General features: G+C 37.3%; 1 protein-coding gene across 1 annotated transcript in view; it reads right to left on the reverse strand.

Moving 5' to 3' along the window:
• Positions 1-11,286, reverse strand: part of LOC142872896 (POU domain, class 6, transcription factor 2-like) — a 118,090-nt gene extending 106,804 nt beyond the window's left edge. Inside the window, exon 1 of the mRNA XM_076006293.1 lies at positions 10,900-11,286. Within this exon, the coding sequence (XP_075862408.1) occupies positions 10,900-11,065 (166 nt within the window). The 5' untranslated portion in view covers positions 11,066-11,286. The remainder of the gene's footprint in view (positions 1-10,899) is intronic.
• Positions 11,287-19,605: the final 8,319 nt, after the last annotated feature.

Raw genomic sequence — 19,605 nt, forward strand, 5'->3', positions numbered from 1 at the left:
CCATCTATTTTTAAATTTTAAGTCATCTTTTTTTTTTCTAGGCTGCAAAAGTGTATTACCAAATAAACTGACAAAACATCTCAGCAACTAACATAAACGTGCAATTTTAATGCCTTCTAATCACACAAATCAATATGAGATTTTTGTACTTGTGCATGACCTTCTTCAAATTATCCCCCCATTTGGGCTGAATCAGAACGAGTGTGGGCTATTTGATAAAAAACCCTAAGTGTGTGAAATAAGAGCCCTCGCTTCTTCTGCCAGACTCCTCTTGACAGAAAGATGATAGAAGCATCACATCCCTGGGAGAGTAAATGCAAACTGACAAGAGATGAGCCTTTAGATGTTGAATATAATCTTGAATTGTGCTTGAAGTGTCTTATTATCTTGTCTTTTGATGTCTGAAGGGGTGGCTCATTGTTAGAAAAAGGAAAACCCTCGCGCATCTTTGCCATCTTTAAAAATTGTTTGGCCTTTAACAACTGCTTTTCCAACTAATGTCCATTTCTTCTGACAATAAATATGGCAGGTCGTCGGCAAGTGACAAACAATTTACTTTACATGCCACACTTTTATGGGTTTTGAGAGCTCATGTGGAAGTATTTTAAAAAGCCCATAGAAATTAGCAGTATTACAAATGTTAAGAGGACCGAGATCTCCGTGCATATACTGATGGGAAGTTACTCATCATGGTAATTTCCTGCTGTTTCTGGTTTTATTTCTCACTCGTGCCATATTCAAAATTCAAGCTCTTTATTTATCATTGACTAAAAACAGCCGGGGAAAATGAAAGAGCAACTATCCCTTCTGACAGATTGCAAGAAGGAAACGCACGAATACAGATTTCCAACGCACATTGCAACATTCACAATAGTATATAAACAAATTCCTATTTCTAAGTAGGAACCAAGATCAACAATGGGCTTGCTGCATTTTTGCCTCTGATCTCAGAACCTTCAGCAATTTTTAATTTCCACTGTCGTTTTGGGCACACTTTACCCTTGGCATCTACCATTTGTTTTGTGGTTTTGTTTTAACTTAAAAGTTTAATGATGTTCCCGGTCAATAGGAGTCCTTAGCAGCTAAATCACAGTCCTGCTAGTTTTCTGTCACCCAGCCAGATTTTGTGAAAGCTTTCAAGATCTTTTCTCAGACCTCCGTCACTCTAAGAATCCGTAAGAATTCTCAAAAGGACCATAAACCGTTACAGGGTTCAGGTTATTGTATCATTATAAAAACATATTGATACACTACAGATGACAAGACGTGTAGCTGCCATTCTAGGCTCCTGCAACTACCTCAATGCCATCAGCAATCTCCAACATGACCAGCTCTTTTTTTCTGTAAGCAGGCAGCTGTAGACATTAATCCCTTTTAAAGCACGATGCATAATTGTTAACACTTTTCTGATGGCCTGCAGATTCCAATTGGCTTGTTAGGAAATCACTATGAATAACAGAATATAATGGGAAAAGTGGATTCCCAACTAGAGCAAAGACTATACCAGTCTACCTAAAAATTTGAAGAAATTCTTAGGTAAGGTTCAAGACTGAAGCCTGCCTTAATCTTAGGAATCAGGATAAAATGAGCCAATCAACACCTAAAATGGTGATGTATGTTTCCTTCCAAAACTTTGTGAAAGGAGGTCCTAAGAATTGAGATGATTTCTATTCTGGATATTTGCCCATCCATAGATTCAGTGCAATATATAGATTTCATTAAAGAGGTCTATTAAGATGTTAGCTTTATGCAACCTTTCTTTCGGTTCTCCTTTTGCAAATTGTGTGCTTCCTCTTTGACATGTTTCTATTTTGCAGTATTTTGGTAAACGAAATAGATATATTAAAGGGAAAAAAAGGCCAGTTTTGATAAAGTGCAGCTCACGCCACACACCACTTCCACATCTATACATTTTTAAATAGAGGATAATGTGTTTTTCCATTTGAATTTTTATTCTTGTCTACCCTCGGTTGATTTTGGCAAAAAGTCACTCTGCAATAATAATTTTTCATGCTTTTTAAACAGCTTCAAATGTTTGCATTTTTAAATCGTATTAGCCCCTTAGCCTCTCTTCTACTCTAACAGTGATGATTCTCTCCTGCAATAAGGCACCCAAACCATTAATTTGTAAAAATAAATCTTTCCATATCAGTATTGAAAGAGAAGTCACCACATATGTGCCTATCAAGAACTGTAAAAGGAGATTAATTATACCACACTATTTTAATAGTAAATGTTTCAAGTGTGACTTGTTTATTGTGTACCAACCACTCACTCTATGTTGATAAACATACATGTCAATGCATATTTAGGCACATAGAATTCTTACAGGAACATGTTCAAAAATACCTATTGAGCAAATGTCTTTGACTTAAAAAGAGAAAAGGATAAATATTTTATATTGTAATATATGTATATCCTACAAATAGACCAGTATTTAGGTTCCTGATAATTGAGATGCCAAGAGTCCTCCTTAGCTTGGGTTAATTTTCTATGCTTTAAAAATACCTGTATTTTCTGTAAGTCAAAAAATGTGTAGAAACACTCACATTTCTTTACTGAATTAAACTGCACAAATTCTGAGGAATCCTGTTGTCTCCTCTGCTCAGAGACTAGCAGCATTGAACAAGACACTGGAACTTGGATTCTAGCCCAAGTATGCCTGAAGCAATACTGTAGTATAATTAGTTGCCCTTTTTTGGCAAACTGTTAATTTTGATAAATTTATCAGAGAACTGTTTTTTAAATATATATATAAGCAAAGAAGAAGTACATTTAAGTGATGCATAGATAGCACAAACTAAAGAAAGCTTATTATTATAAATTAGCCTTTTAAAATTTTATTACACAGAAAATACATGCTACAAATTTTGTAAGACAATTTGAAGCATCATATGAATATAGGCGAAAATATGGAGAAAAACAGAACATAGATACACAAAGGTTCTATACAGATAGCATTACATGTTTTCACTGTGTATTAGCAGTGCCTGAGAAAGAAAATATGGGGATACAAAAATAAAGTACAGAAGTGATTTTAAAAAATGTATAAATGGGCATTGTTATTTTAAAATAAGGTATTAATATTAGTCTTTAAATATAGATTTCTTGGCTTTCACAAACTTTTGTCACAATTGGGGTTGTTTTTTCATTAATAGGATGAAATTAAAGTAATACAAGATATTTGGAAAGTGCATCAGTGCCAAGAAACACTGATTATTTTACAGGAAAAGATGAAACACTAAGAAAACTGCTAATGCCAAACAAAATATGGCAGGACACAATATATGGCAAACAATTCATTAAATTTTTTAATTGTTTCATGTTGCCTATCATTAGTACATTATAAGTGTCCTAAAAATACCTTCATGCTCCACTTCATTCTCAGGCTAAACTAATAGGTTTTATTTTGGTTATTTACTAAGAAGATTTTTAACCATCTTAATGAATGCAAGTTTTATTATAGAACCCCATCTTCAAATGGTATTCAGTATAGCAAATCTCTTAAGCATTTAGTCTATGTATAAGGATATTACTTAGTTTCTCTAATTATATAATCAGATCATTTTTTCCTCATATTTTCAAATAGTTTTAAATGGCAGTGCAGTCCTCTAATAAAAGTGACTTAGACTGTATTAGTTATATTGTTCCAGGTAGCTGATTTAGTAATTTTAAAAAGTTATAGTATATTCTAGTCACATATAAGATCTTGAAAGCACTTAAAGAGGAAAAAACTCTAAGAGAAGTTTGAGCATAGATTTTCTTTTAAATTCTCAAATAAAATATAGATATTCATATAACATACTAGGAATAAAAAAAGTAGCAGGTAGCTATTACAAAGAGAGCTAAGGAGCCATGTATCTTGATTAGATGGTTTTTAAAAATTATCTTTTAATACTTTTAAAACAGTTAATTTCCATTTCTCTGAAAATGACAAACTTTCTTTAACCAAAAGTGATTCAATTAATGTTATTCTTTCTGACTTCTCACAGTAAAAAGTCTTAATCCATTTCTGAGAGCTCATACTAGAGTCACAACATAAAATAAGACATGTCACCAAACAAGTCTGCCCTTGTTTCACATTTTTATGAAATATGACTTTGACAATCAGAAGGTGAGAGTTTACATTTAAAAGATTAAGAGCCAGGTCAACATGTCTAATAATCAGACATTATCAGACAACCAAATGAATGAATTTTTAATATAAATATTACCTAAAGGTATTCCCCCCCAAAAGCCCAATGTCAATAGATTTGTAACCTCATTCAGAGTCACAGCATGCTAAAGTATATGTTCAACTGTAAAATACCATATAAAAAATTAAAACAAATTATGCTCACTTCTCTCTTCAAAGAAAAGACATTTGAAATTTAAAAGGATAAACATTTTAAAAGTAGGACTGAAATCGCATGAATAAAAGAAAAGCTGAACAGAAACACCAGCTAAGCACAGAACCCAGGAAGACAACAAACGAGAAAATTCCAGAGCCAGGTTGGATATTAAAGGGAAACTCATCCGCTGGAGAATGGCAACGGTTACTATGAGCTTTCTCTAGCTACCTCTGCCTTTGGATATTTTTTAAAAATTTATTAACCTGACAGCAGGAAACTTTATACAGATTGCCCCCTGACAGGGTGCCAGTTTGGTATAAACACTTTGCTATCTTTTTCTTTAGCATAAAAAAAAAAAATCAAGAAACATGTTAAGTGGAGCCAGGTGCGTATTTGGGCAAATGTACCCGCTCCTCTGATTGCCTTGCGTTCCCAGGGAAGGCCTGAATAATCAGGAGCCGCCCAATAGCAGAACTGAGCCCTCTCCCCTTCCTCTTCACATCACTTTCTTTTTAATGTGTGAATGTCTGATGTATTATTAATCCCTAAATATAAACCAGCAAGGTCGTCAATCAAAGAAAGTACCAGTTCTCTCACAAATAATCTGTTTACTGTCAACAACAAACAAAGTCCACTTGAAACAGTCAACTCAAATCTCATTTATGAAGTGGGAGAAAAAATGCATTTGGTCAATTCTTGAAAAGAATAATGCTAACTATATAATTAAAGCAGGTAATTAGGAGTGAAGGCAATCTATGCAAGAGCTGAGCCTTGGGGAGCTTGCATCCGGAATGCACCTCTATTTATTAATTATGACATAAACTGGACTGGGTGGACTACAAAAACACTATGATGCCATGTAACCTTTAAGACATCCAAGTCATTCAAAAGACTAAAATGGGATCATTTAGAGGTGTGATGGTGTGCAGATTAATCTAATTTTTTAATACTGTGTCTTATTTCCAATTGTGTAGAGAGGACTATTTAACAACGAAGTGTAAGAATCACAGCAATCAAAATAAGAGGGAAAAAAAAGTAAAACCACTTGCTAATAATGCATTACCACGTAGTATCCTTCGGCACTGTAATATTGAACTTTATTCTTTAAACAGAGCCTGAACTGAGCACCCCAGGCATGGCAAAGAAACAGGAAAGGAAGGCACTAGGAAACTCCCCACTGACTCCTCTGTCACACATTTTGCACGGTCCTCCATTGAAGCGCCACTTAGAATTGAGGATAGCTCCACAAACAGATATGGTGAAAAGTTTGAACATCAGTGCCTCTCTATATGGATTTATTTTTACTTCAAAGCTTACACATTTATGCTATTTAAAGTGGATTTATTTATCAATGCAGTATTACAATGGTTTTCGGGGGGTGGGGGGAACCTCTAAACTAAATTTGTTGAAACGCACACAGCCTCTCACTGATTTTTTTGAAGAAATACCCCAGTGCATTAGATTTTCTTAAATGTAAGAAATGTCTCTAAATGTGCACTCTTCCCCTCCAGTAGTCAGATAGCAGCATGAGAAGGGCTTGTTTGACTATTAAACCATAACTGATTTTTGACAAATACTTTATCATGTGTCCTATTTACTTACACAAATGCAGGTTTCTACTGATTTCTTTTAAATAACTGTTTTTGCATAAATCTGTTACTTAAATTATTTAGTTGATTTTTTTAAAAAAAAGCATGCTGTTTTAGTGTCTCCCTAGCAAAACACACTTTCTTCAGTGAATTCAGTATGAATTTTCAATTGATATGATATAGAAACTTTTAAAAATATAGAAGCATAATATATATTTTAAATAAATATATTTCTCTAGAGAATTTTCCTCATCAACTCCCAACTAAATCCCTCTTGGGCTTAAGCCCTATGTACTGATTACTGGCTCCAGCATATTTAATCAGAACATTATAAATACCCAAGGTATTGTAACCTTGAGAGAGACGTTTAAATAAAGTAATGAAGACAGTGATCCCATAAAGGCGGCCTTTACTTATGCACAGGCGAGAGGCAGCATCACCCTGAAGTGCAGTCCCCAGAATGCCCTGCAATGACCTCCACGCTGACCTGCAGAGACCACCGTCTCAAGGGGTGACAGACAATTTAGTCCTTTATCCTTTTGTCATTGAAAATGACTCCACTGCCATAAATTCTAATCAAGTCAAACTGGGTGGCAATTTGAAAGAAAAAAAAAAATCTTATAATGCATGTTTCCGTGAGAAAGATCACAGGAAGGAAAAGAAAAACAGGATAGGTGGTACATTCGCTAGCAACGGAGAAATCACTGAGCCAACTTTCAGTCCTTTTCCAACAGTTCACGGATAAATGACATTGAAAATATCCACTCTTACAAGTATCATTGCATGCAATTTCTTTCAGTCTAGAAAAATACAGTATTATAAGAGAAAACCAACCACAAATTTTTTATTTCGGATGCAATACTTATAAACCGTTTTGTGATCCACCTCAGCTCAAGTCTCTGAGCTGTATGCTCAATTCACATATAGTATAGCATAGCTATACTGTAAGCCATGGAGACTAACACAGCCACCCAAAGTGGCTGGGACTTCAAGAACAGCAATCATGAGGTTTAACTTGAAACAATAAAAATTTTCCCAGGAGAAACACTGTTAATAAATCATCTTTGAAATCTCAAATATATATGGGAGAAAATATTTAGGGCACGTTTTATGAGATCTCACTTCTTCTGCTGAGAGTGCATAGGAAAACTTTAGTACAGATATTTTTTTCCCAGGGATATATATTATTTTTATCCTTTCTGAGGCCATTTTCCTGACCAAGTTGTTGATGCTACCATTTGAATTTTAGCATCCAACTTGAATGAATGTGGAACACTGAATTCTTGATGGGCATAACTAAAAGTGAAGCACCACATTGACACGAGTAGTATAAATGTCACTGGAGAAACACAGCAACCTCTTCCTTTGGAGATTGTTTGCCAAAGGCCAGTTTTGAGAGTGGTTTCCAGTATGTACATCACTAGTCACATATTAAATGACTGGCCCTGTATGGCATCACTCATCTGATCACACAGCTACAGCACGGTAATAAGACACAACGCCAGTTTCTCTGCGAGTGCTCCCAACACGCAAGCTGTTCTCATCCATACTGTGTCTTATGGCTCAGAGCTTAGCATAATACAGTCATGAGCTGAAAAAGGAGATAAGTTATTCTAAAGACTTTACAAGAATAAATAATGCACCACCTAATGACATCACAAGAGAACTACCTAACCACATGTTTCTCAATGAAATGCGGATCCATCTCTCCTAAGTGTACTTTAGTTTCCATGACTGTTCAAGTTAACCAAAATGTTACCTCTGATGTAATTACTTTATAAAACACCAGGGCCTTTTTCTGAACTTTCTACTTAGGCTGGCATATGGCTTCTTGTTTCTCCTTCTGGTATTCTGAGCTGCTCAGAGCACTGAAACATTCTGCACAGTATGTTTCCCTTTGGATGCTGTTAAGTGCAGAGGTGCAATTTAAGGAGAGGCATAAAAGGCCCAATGGTTCCTGGAATTTCCTTTGTTTATCCATAGAGGGCATCCGTATTAGCCTTTCTCCTGCAGTTTTGGGCTGAAGGTGCCATACTGTGAGAGAAACAGACTTGTCCTCTGGACTGCTAATTTGAACAAGACTCAGACAGGGGAATAGGCTTCAAAGACATCTATTTACACTGAAATTTCAGGAACAATAAAAAACGGAGCTCCTCTTGTCTCCTGTTGTCGGTTAATGTCTCCCCATGACACTAAACATATCAAGATGCACATGATTTGTCTTGATCTACCCATTTCATTAGAGAAGCATAGTTTTCAATAATGCAATGTATAGATACAAGAATGGCAGTTTGAGAGAGAGAGAATATTAGAAAATCATTATTTAGAGAAAAACATGGATGCTCTCAACTATTCAGGAAGAATGCAATTCTTCATCATCAAGTGAAGAGTATAATTAGAACTATATGAAAAACAAAAACAAAGACTTGAACATATATGCATGTCAAATAAAATAATGGTTCCTTAAACTGTGTTGCCAGAGTTGCTTAACATTATAAGAATGAATTATACTGGAAAGTTTTAGTTAGTTACATAAACTAGAATTCCTAAGGCTGGCCCCTAGTAATATTAAAAAGTAAGAGCATAAAAGAAGCAAAAGCTAAGAAAACCATACAAGAAAATCAGGGTTCTTTCCTCTTGAGCTGCTTTCTAGTCTTTTTCTCAATTGTCTCCAATTTTTTCCTCAAGTTTCCAAAACTGTTAATCCACTGGTTTCTTCTTTACTAATTGGAAACTGTGAAATATTCACATTGTGTTTGAAAAGCAGTCTAGAAATCGAAGACAATTGAGTGAGTACAAAAGGAATATGAGGTATAAGATGCAGATTTTGCTGTGTTCATTCTCATGAAGTGAGGAGTTGAGAATTTCAACACAAAGGTGGCTGGGTGCCTTCTAAAATCCACTATGATTTTTAAATTAAACTATGATTCCTTAGTAAATAGCAACCCATTTATTAAGATTTCACTTAGTAAAGATTTCACTTCAAATATATTTTTAATAAACTTTTAATTCAAATATCTTGGACTCTCTTGGATGTCTTGAAGCTTATTTCTCTAATACATGCAAATTGGTGAGAGGTGACATAACAAATCTACAACAGAATTCAACATTGGGAAACCTAAACAAATGTTGAAAAGCCAAATTAATCACCCCTCCATTGGATTATTGGAAAGAAAACAAGTTGGAGCTCCAAGCTCAAGTCTACAAAATATATTTATTTTCTTATAAATGTATGCAAAATTTAGAAACAAATAATTTATTATCTGTAGCTCAAATGATAATTTACTATCTATTGAATTCAAAATTGATGACTTTTTAAAAGTCAGAGTGTTTACTTAGTACTTTCAACATCAGAGGGGCTTGAGCATGGTTTTTGCCTTCCTGTAATTTATAATTTTATCTGATTTCTCCCACTAACCTCCTAAAATGAAAAGACTATTTTAGGACATAACTCCTCCTATTATGGATAAAAACTTGGACTATAACAAAATATTTCTTTAGTGTGAAAATGCTAAATCCTCAATGCATAGGTTTGGAAAATTAATGACTGAGGTGGAATTGCAGCTTTTCAAAGAAAGGGTAACATCACAGAATTTCTTGAAACTGGAATCTCTTAAGTATAGCACAGTATTTTGCCAACATAAAATCTGAAAAGCAAAGTTTCTCAGCAACACCCCTCCAATGTCTGACTGAGTAAGCATTAGGGGAGAGCTCTTCTGTTGAAGCTGGCCTAGAGTTACCAAACTCTCCAGGCTTTCTTTCTATAGGTTAAAACAAATAAATGAAGAAAGCCTAAGTTTTAAACTGAATTAATGACTTTTTATACAAAGTAGTCTATGCAATGACGTCTTTCTTTGAAGTTCAGGCGCATGACTATTTTTTTTTTTTTTGCCTGAGACTAAGCAGTTCTCTGCCTGATACATATATACATCAAGTTAGTATACACATATATGTATATGCGTGTGTGTTCGTGTGTACGCACAGGGGCGCGCGCGCACGCACACACACTTGAAAATAATTAAACGCAAATGTTTCAGGAACGATTGTTCTGAAAACCTAATGTCACTCCAAACCATAAAGTGCTTCTCCAGCAGAGACATCTATCAACATCCATCACGCAGGCACCAGCCTCAACAACCCCCTCCCCCTTCTGATTAGAGATCACAGTTGCTTGAGTTGGCTTACAGAGCGTCATCTGTTTGAATGACAGATGTCTTTGCTGGAGTGGCACTCTGCTTGTTCTTGTTTTGTTTATGAAACAAAGATTCCTGAAAGGTCCTGGGCTGCCTCCACTTTTAGCATGAAGCTATAAACACAACATTGCAGGGGAGAGGGGTTGGGACAGGGGAGAGAATCAAAGGACCTGTTCTCTTTCCTCATCACCCTTTTAAAAGAAGAAATATTCATTCTGATTGTGATGACAAAATGTTATTTCTCTGAGCAATCCCCGTAGCCACTTTTGTTTACCTGGCATAGCACGACTTGTATTGATATTTTTCAGTTTCTCCTCTCCCGTCTTTAGACGACAGATAATAACTCTTTACTCACCTTCCCCTTAACAAAAGGCTGCGAAGCAACCCGAAACTGAGTCGATATTTATTCAATAAATGTTAACCAATTCTCACAATGGAACTGATTTCCTGATTATTATTACCACTTTCTTTCTTTTCTTTTCTTTTTCTTTTTTTTTCAAATAATTTCCAGCCTGGGGACTCCAGCAATATTTGACAAGTCAAAATAGGCAGCGAATAAGTTCCTTGTTGGTAAAAGTTTGGAGGACATCCTCCTAGCCAGCTGGAATCAGCTTCGGTGGCTTAGCACCTCCAAGATGCGAAGCTCCTTTTTCAGTACTTACAAGAAAATTGAATGAACAACAGCAAAAAAAAAAAAAAAAAAAAGCGGGGTGGGGGGGCGTGGGGGGTGGATTGCTCTTCCGGACAACATGGAAGGGCTGAAATGAAATACCTAGACAGACTTACCGAAGAGCTTGCTGGGAGTGTCCTCGCTGTCATTTGATTCCACAGGCGCAAGCAGGGGCTCATTCAGCTCGCTGTCTGAAGTAGCAGCCTTTTCCTCACCTCTCAACTCGGCATTCATTTCACTCCGCACTGACAGCAAGGGCTTACTGACTTGTCCAGCTATCATTGGATCCTAGGATGGGCGAAAAGAGTGAAGGGGAGGAAAAAAAAAAAAGTGGCAGCTTTAGAGTGCGTGTCCTCTCTCTCCCTCTCCCTCTCTCCTCTCTCTCTCTTCTACACACACACTCTCCCTCTCTCCTCTCTCTCTTATCTCTGACTGCTCCCGCTGTTATTGCTGGCTGCAGTCAAGTGAAGAGCTATTACAGATCCGATGAGTTCTCCATTACTCCCCACCCTATTAAAGCTCAACTAGCATGTGAGAGATTCAGGAGGCTTCGGAGGGAAGGAAAAAAAAAAAACTTCTTTGAAAGCAACCTAACCAACACAGCTTTAATTGTGGGATGTGCTTTTGTGTGAATGTTTTTACACCTTGTTCTGTCTTTAATGCACTAAGAAAAAAAGAAAGTGCTGGGTTTGTACTTCAGCAACATACTAAAAAGGAAGGAGCACCCTATGGAGGAACCACAGGCTATTTTAAGAAGCCTTCTCCCCAGGGGAGAAGCAATTAAACCCTATCCCAAGAGCAGAGAAAAGAGATAGGGAGAAAAGAGACCTCAAAACGCTTTCAACGGAATAAAAGATATTTCTTATGTAAATTCTATAAGCACCCTTAGAAGTTGACTCCACTGGTCCCAGATTGTGGACCAAAGCTGACCCCAAATCAAATGAACATTTTAAAGCAAATAATACACAACAAAAACATACAAAGATTGGTTTAAAAAATTTTTTAAAGGAATTGGGAAAATACTTACAAACTGTGTTCAATAATTCGGATACCTAGAGCATTCTACGCCCAGAGCATTAAAGAAAGAGAAAACAAAAAAATCACCTCCAAAAGAGGGCAAACTTTCCCCCCTGATAATTTAGATCTGTCTTATCTTCAGCTCATTTAGGAGGGCATTTTAGGATCAGAAATATTTTCCAAGTGTAGCCTTTTATTCCATTTGCAAACTAAGCAGCACAATATTGGTTGGACACAAATATCGGATGCAGAAGGAAAGGAAAAGCAAGAAGTGCCCTTTTTGCGTGATCTAGGAGCTATTTATTGCCAAGTTCATGCCTAAATGGTTCCAGAGCAGGAAACAGGTGACCAGCACAGGAGCAGGTGGGGCAGCCTGCTCCCGGGTCCCATCATTACATTGGTTGCGGTATGCCTGTGGGTTTTTTTTTTTTAATGTATTCATGCCTGAAAAGTGAATTTGATATGACACATGATAATCTATGAAAATGTTAATCAATACAAATAGTTTAAGCTGTCATCAAATGCACTTCTTTAGTCAATACTCATACCACTGAAAACAATGTCACTGTCACCAGGGCTTAATTTGCACAGCACTTAAATATTGGACCCTGTGCATCAATGCACTTCTTCTTCAAATACTGTAGGTAAACACATTTTCTCCCTATTTAAGGCTGAAGCACTCAGCACGCATTTAGCTGAGCCGAATCCTCCCTTTTGAATACCTTGATAGGTCCACTGGAGGGCAAAATTAATACTTAATTGAATCTCACAGTCATCAAAATAATCAATACTTTTTTATTATTTATTCTTTACAGTCTGTTGACTGTTTCAAACCTCTGAGGGAATGGTGGAAAGGATTCATGGCTTTGAAACACTGTCATTTAACAAGGTAATTTTCAGTGGGGCATTAGGGGTTGTGAAACATATAATAAAACAAAAATGGTGGCTTATAATAGGAAGAAAGAAAAGAATTATATTTCTGCCATCTAACAAAACAGGATAAATAAAAAAGCAAGTGCAGAGAGAGAGAGCGAAAAAGGAGGGGGACGAGGGAGAGAGAAAGACTGGCTTTTGAAGGGTTTTATCATATCAAGAGCAGAGCCGAGCTTTCATAATGCTGACATTTCTCATCCTGACAATCCTAAACAAGTGGAAAGGATGAGATCGCAGATATCATCTTTCATCACATTCCCCAGCTTAAGAACCAACATGACAGCTCCTCTCCCCTTTACACTGTTAATTACTAAATAAAATACTACTCTCTGTCAGCATCAGATGATTGCAGATAGCAACCACAAACATTTTCCCATTGTTTTTCCCCCTCTGAAATGGTGAGACCTACCTTGAACTCTTTAGAAAATAAATACGGCTTGTCTCGCCGTATTGTAAATATCTGAAATATAATCAATGTAATCAATGCGGTCGATTCACAGTATTGTCAGCCTAAATTTGCTGGTGATAGATTGGCATTTTGTTTACCGGGTCTGGCTGCTGGGATCTGGAGTACTTGCAACTTGGGGGACAGGGAGGAGGCAGGCAGAGGGGAAAGGAGACATAATTCTCAAAATTTTTCCAAATTTCTTTCCTGTATATCTAAGAACGAATGTGTGTTTGAGTTCTTCTGATCCATTTGACAGGCGGGGTGGGGTAGGAGAAGGAACCACACTCCCCACCTTACCTCCTGGTGTTTGTAAGGATACTCATCTCATGATGTGAAGAGCCCAGGTTTACATCCTAGTATACTCTTTTTACTTTATAAAAGCTTAAACACTCAATCTCTCTGATCTAAAGGAAGGGGTGTGACTTGTGCCTTTGAGACACCCAGTCTCTGTGGCTGCACTGCCCGTGCGAGCCTTTTTTAAGGTAATATTAATGATAAATTTATGTCGAGAACAGCATTCTTATGATAAGCCAAACATGATTATGAAGGTGTCAGTGAATATCTGGGTAAACTTAAAAAAGGATATTCTACTCATGCTTTATTTGTGAAGGGTCAAACTGAATTCTGAATCACAGAGAGGAGCTGAAATGCAGCTGCTGAGTTCAAGTGCACTTAAATCTCTAAGATGTTCTGTCTGGCTGATGTGTGCAAAGCATGTACTCGCAGAAGGTATATATTCACTGACCACCGGCTCTTCTTCCTTAAATTACGTTTATGTACCTCCTACATGGCTAGGTTCCTGACTAGTGCCTCTCACTGTCTTAAGCTTAGAAAATTCAGGAGTTTGTCATTCAAGTACTCATTTGATTTTTTTTTCTTCTTACAAAACACTTTACGTTTTCCATGATGCAGCTGTAGTATATATATACATGCATGCATGACATGGTTAAACAGCAAACCCCCAGTGAGGCAGTGAGCAGACAGCTTTTAATCACAGCTGCAGCCACTGGGGGGTCCATTTGAAAATGTGTCAGAAGCAGTAACCACTGAGTACAGTCTTCTAAGTGATGGGGGAGTGCCTCTTTCAAGTAGCACTTGGCTTGGAAGTCATTCTCTCCTTGCCAGGAGCCATGGTACTCTGTGAAATCCTTTCTGCTGAAGTGAAGAAAGGATTTTCCGACATGCACCTACATAGGTGCTTGTGGAAATATAAGAGAGCTGCGATTTCAACCTGTACAAGGATCCCTGCAGCAGCAAACAGAAACAGAAATAGCTAGTGCAGGTGAGAAATAAAATAGAGTTGATGAAGACTTCTTTCTCCTACTACAGCAGAAGTTGAGACTTCTTGGCAAGTCATGCATCAACCCCGATGGAAGAAAGTAACTGGTCCAATATGGAACAGTGTCAAGTGTGTGCAAGAATAGGACACAGGATGTGCCAATACAGGACATGCACCAAGGTCACCAGAGACCCAAGGACCGGAGAGTAAAAAAAGAAGAAGCAGGAGAGGTAGTTTCTATTAGCAAAATTGCAAAAAAAAAAAATTTTTTTTAGCATGTCCTACAATGAAAGGACTGCGATCAACATCAAAACTACACAGTGATTATTTGTCTCCTTCAAGCATTGTTAAAAAAATAAAAATAGGTCCCATTTATTGACTGTCTTTACCAGACAGGCTCTTCAGATACATCTAGTGTTACCCAAACTGTGTAAGGTATTAGCCTCATTTTATGGGTAAGGGACGTAGGCTCAAAGAGGCTAAGTGATTTGCACCAAAGGCATACAGCTAAGTGATAAAGATGCATTTTGAACCCTAGTAGATCATCTCCAAAAATCATCATCTTTTTATACTGCACAGTAAGCACTGGGTGAAAAACTCAAGGTTCATGGACTTAGTAATTCACGGGGTATCCCAGCATTTGATTTATGGACCATAGAGCCAGTGAGGCCATGAAGGGTGCTAAAGCCTGGATGACGGATTCCCAGGGCATGCTATGTGTGGTATCTTCTTCCCTACAGAATGTAGGAGCAAAACACTTCTCTGGCTGACACTGCTTGGGTGCCGTCTGGGGGACAATAAATGGTCAGGTAGGTAGGACATCAGACAGTGTCCAATACCTAGGCTTGTACTCAGCTTCACCCTCCAGATAACCATAGCAAGCCACATAACTGCTGGTGGCCTCATCTGGAACATGAAAAGCCTGGAATAGAACAATATTTCCAGAGTGTATTCTACAAAACACTTGTCCCCAAACTTATTCCAGAATGAAAGAGTTCTGCAGTTGCACCCACATGACAAACACAGCAGGGAAGTCTACCCGGAAAGAGACCCAGCTAATTTTGCTTATCCTAGCACTTGCCAAAATTACCTGATCATGGGAGGCCTTTTCCTTATAACCCTTATATTATCTGATATATCTAGAATGTGCCAGTTTAGATTATCTGTAAATTACAATGCAAATTTTCAGCGATTCTACAATAATAGGCCAGAAGATTTCTATAAGTACATATCTGCCCAGTGCTTCTCACATTCTAACAACTTTGACCTAATTGATATTCCTTAAAGTTAATTTATGTGCAGTAAGCATACAATTATGTAAGATTTATTATATAATAACTGTATGCACTCTCATCACATACTAATTTCTGATATCCTTTCATGTAATTTTTAAATAGAGGTATCCTGGTATATTTCTGTTGTAAAACCATTATTTGAAGAGTAGATACAGGGCACTGTACTAAGGAGGAAAATTAAACTTGGGTTTGTTTGTTTGTTTTACCAGGCTGCTAAAAATAATACCAGATAAACAAAAGTAAAATTCAGCTAAAGACTTTCAATAATTTAACCAGCAGAGTTTTTGTAAGCATAGTCATTCTCATTTTATAGTCAGAGAAACTAAAGCTGGTGAGATCCTTAACTCAGCAAACCATCCATGCCCAGCCGCAGCCAGGCGATGGAAATACCCACACCTCTCTAAACCGAGCTTGAACTACGTCCAGCATATTTTTATGTACATACAAGCCAACTATGAAACAAGCAATGAGAGCAGCTTTCAGGAACATGTAAATAGGATAGGCAGGCTTCAAAAAACCAAGGAAACATTCATTTAGTTGGGAAGCACCTGGGTATGCTAGAGTTACACACAACAGATGTATTTCTAGAATTCGATAGAAAAATTATATTCACTATAAAGAGAAAAATGTACTAAATTCCCTCTGCCCCCCAATGCCACATTTCAACTTAGGGGAAAAAGGTAGAAACAAGTAACCTACAGCTAATTTAAGACACAAACACAACATCATATTTTGTGTTTAATTTCCCCCACTGAGAAGAGGTAAAAAATCAAAATCACAAAGGATTAAGAGGAAGACAATAGAGCCTGGTGGGTTTTGGGGAAAAGGAAACTTCAAGTGTGAATATTGTTACCCTTGGTCATGGAGAAAAGCAATTTTTCTCTGTCTTTTACCAATTACCAAATTTTATTAATTAGTGTAGTTCTTGATATGGTACTTAATATACTGAAACTATTTTCTCCCAAATGTTATAAAATATTTCTAATATTTTTACCATTCAATATTTCCTCCTTTTTTCAGTAATTTTTAAAAAGACCTTTGATTTGACTTTCAGAAATAAGACCACACTGTATTTTTATAAGCCCTTTTCTATTTATGTAAGTATATATATTTATGGTAGAAAATTTTTTAAATTTTGAAAATTTTGGAAGATCAAAGGGCACTAAAAGCATACCATAAATTCACCCACAACGGATTATTTTAAAAGTCACTTTTTAACCTGCAAGCAAAAATTGTTTTGAGAAAAGCAGCAAATCCCACATTGGGAGCAAATATTCAACAGATGCAAATTTGCATTACAATGTATTTAATTACAAAGCTGATGCATACATACCCTTGATTGTCTCACAGTAGATTTTCACTGCAAAACGTTGATCACAACTGGACTTCCTTCCTCAACCCAACATTCCCAGCTGCTCTCTCTTTACCCCCTGTCTCCTCACTTCACAATTCATGTGGCTGGATCTTTTGTTTAATTCTATCCCAAAATAAATGAGATGAATACTCTGTGAAAATCAAGCAGGGGGTTCAAAATTCCAAACTAATGCTGAGTTTAGATGGTGAAGTACTAAAGAGACTCACAGGGGACATGTACCTCATGGACATCCTCTTGCCTCGTGATGTCCTCTGATTTAGCACTAATTACCTCCAGGACCATGAGTGAATTCCTGTCTCTTCCATCTTGGTTTCCATACCAACATGGCTTTCTATAGCTCACAGGGGATATTGTGAGACTCGACCAAGATAATGTACAGATAATGTATATGAATATGTTTTGAAAGATAGAAAGTATTACACAGTAGACCATTTTCTACAATGCCACTTCCCGCATTAAGGTAACTGACTGTGGATTATTTTTCTCTCCACGCCTTCAGTCTGGAGCAGGAGTCACTAAACCCTTGAAGTTGCAGAAGACTCAAATATATACCATAGTGGACATGGTGGGGCACTGCCCAGATCCTCCCTGTAGGACCAAGTTACTCATTGCCCAGAGACCAGGAATGTTGGCCTTTAAAGACACACAGCAGAGGAGTCCTTTCTCAGGAATTGCCCTTGCCTGGATGGAGCTGCCTCTCTCAAGGTCATGTCCCTTCCTCAGGGGGCAGCCTGGATTTTGCATTATGGCCTTTAAAGCCTAAAACACTATCTGCCCTTTACAGAAAAAGTTTGCCAACCCCTAAGCTCCACCCTGGGTTCAATCAGTTGCCTTAATCAATATTTTTGTCCCAGCGCTAGCATTTACTCAGAAAGGCCACATTCCAGCCTTGGCCACCATGAACTCTTCAGTACCCTCAGTTCTGTTCATCATCTACCATTCTCTACCCTTGCATTTTGCTGTTTAGTATAATTTATTAACATTAATTTGCATAGAATTAATGCCTTATTGATCAGGGTTAATGGAGGTTATAAATAGGTTCTCCTTTGGTTAAGTTAATCATATTCAAAATATGTGTATTAGCCAAAATATTTTGGAAACATTCCCTACCCTTGCATGGAACCAGAGAATATTCAGGATTTCGATTTAGTAAATCCTGGTGTCTATCCTAAGTAAGACTTGATCCCAAAACTGTCCCATATCCAGCCTTTGGGTCTGAGTTTATTAGTTGCCTGATGATGACTCTGAGAGAAACGGATCTTGCTTCTAGAACCTTGCCATATCTGCCTAAATGAACCTTTCATGCAAGATAGGCTAAAGTCACTTAAAATGGGAGAACTATGACTTCATCAAGTTTATAGACAGGTTGACAAAACTATTTAGAAATGGTTTGTAATAAAGTTGTGTTTAATAAATAACTAAATGCATGGAAACTCAGTCTGAGAGCTTTTTCTCATTATAACCAGATTGAAGGGTATAGAGGATGTCACAAACTCTCACTCATCTCTAACCATCACAGACTACCATTATCTACCAAAAAGAACCTAATAGTTGTGCAGATAAATTCTGGCTTAGGACATATGCAACACAACCCACTATGTAGGGTGATGATCCCCAGTTAGATGAACCCTGTGTTGGAGGCAGGAAAGTTCATTACATATGAAATAGGGTTTAGAGCTTCTGTTCAGATCATGCCTTGGGCAAATTACACTGTTTACGGCCCCCACCAATCCTCCACACTTTATCTAGGGAACATTTGGTTAAGGTGAATGTCCAAAATCATCTTGAAAGGAAAAAATAAGACACAAAATATCTGATTTCCTTTGGTGTCAGAGGACGGTATTTTATTTACCAACAACAAGTGCACACATATGGGCAGAATTTAAAAGTCTCTTGTCTTTTTGTGCGATTTCCTTCCCCGCCCCCCGTCAGTGTCCACCTAGGGTCTCTATCCCTCTCCAAGTTGCACCATGAGTGCTACGTCCATTTAACTAGGCTTATCCTCTAGAGGCAACTCCAATTAAAGATGAAAATGGCTGCAGTTGTATTTAAACATAAACAAGCAAAATAAACAAGCCAAACAGCTCATCAACACAAACCTGTAGGTTGCAATAACAACATGACAATCAGTCAGACAGGAGTCTGCCAGTTCTGGACTTCTCCAAAGCATCTAACACGCAGTTGGGAACACCTCATCTGGATCATCACCTTGAACCTCTATAGCTCCTTTGCCCTCAGGAGTTTAAAATGACTCCATGGATGATGCTTCAAGTATACTTATCTGGGAAGAAAGGGAGACACCGGTATTGACAACCTAATAGCACCATCAATTCAATTTCTGCGGCCTTTGTGAAAAAGCATCAATAAGAGTTCAATCCAGGCTCATCTAGATCTGGTCTTTTGGTAATGGGGTTATACAGCAGTATCGACATTGCTTACACATACCCTATATTCATACATTCTTTGTAATCTGAT

Source organism: Microcebus murinus, chromosome 9 (assembly GCF_040939455.1).
Source record: "Microcebus murinus isolate Inina chromosome 9, M.murinus_Inina_mat1.0, whole genome shotgun sequence".
Classification (NCBI taxonomy): Eukaryota; Metazoa; Chordata; class Mammalia; order Primates; family Cheirogaleidae; genus Microcebus; species Microcebus murinus.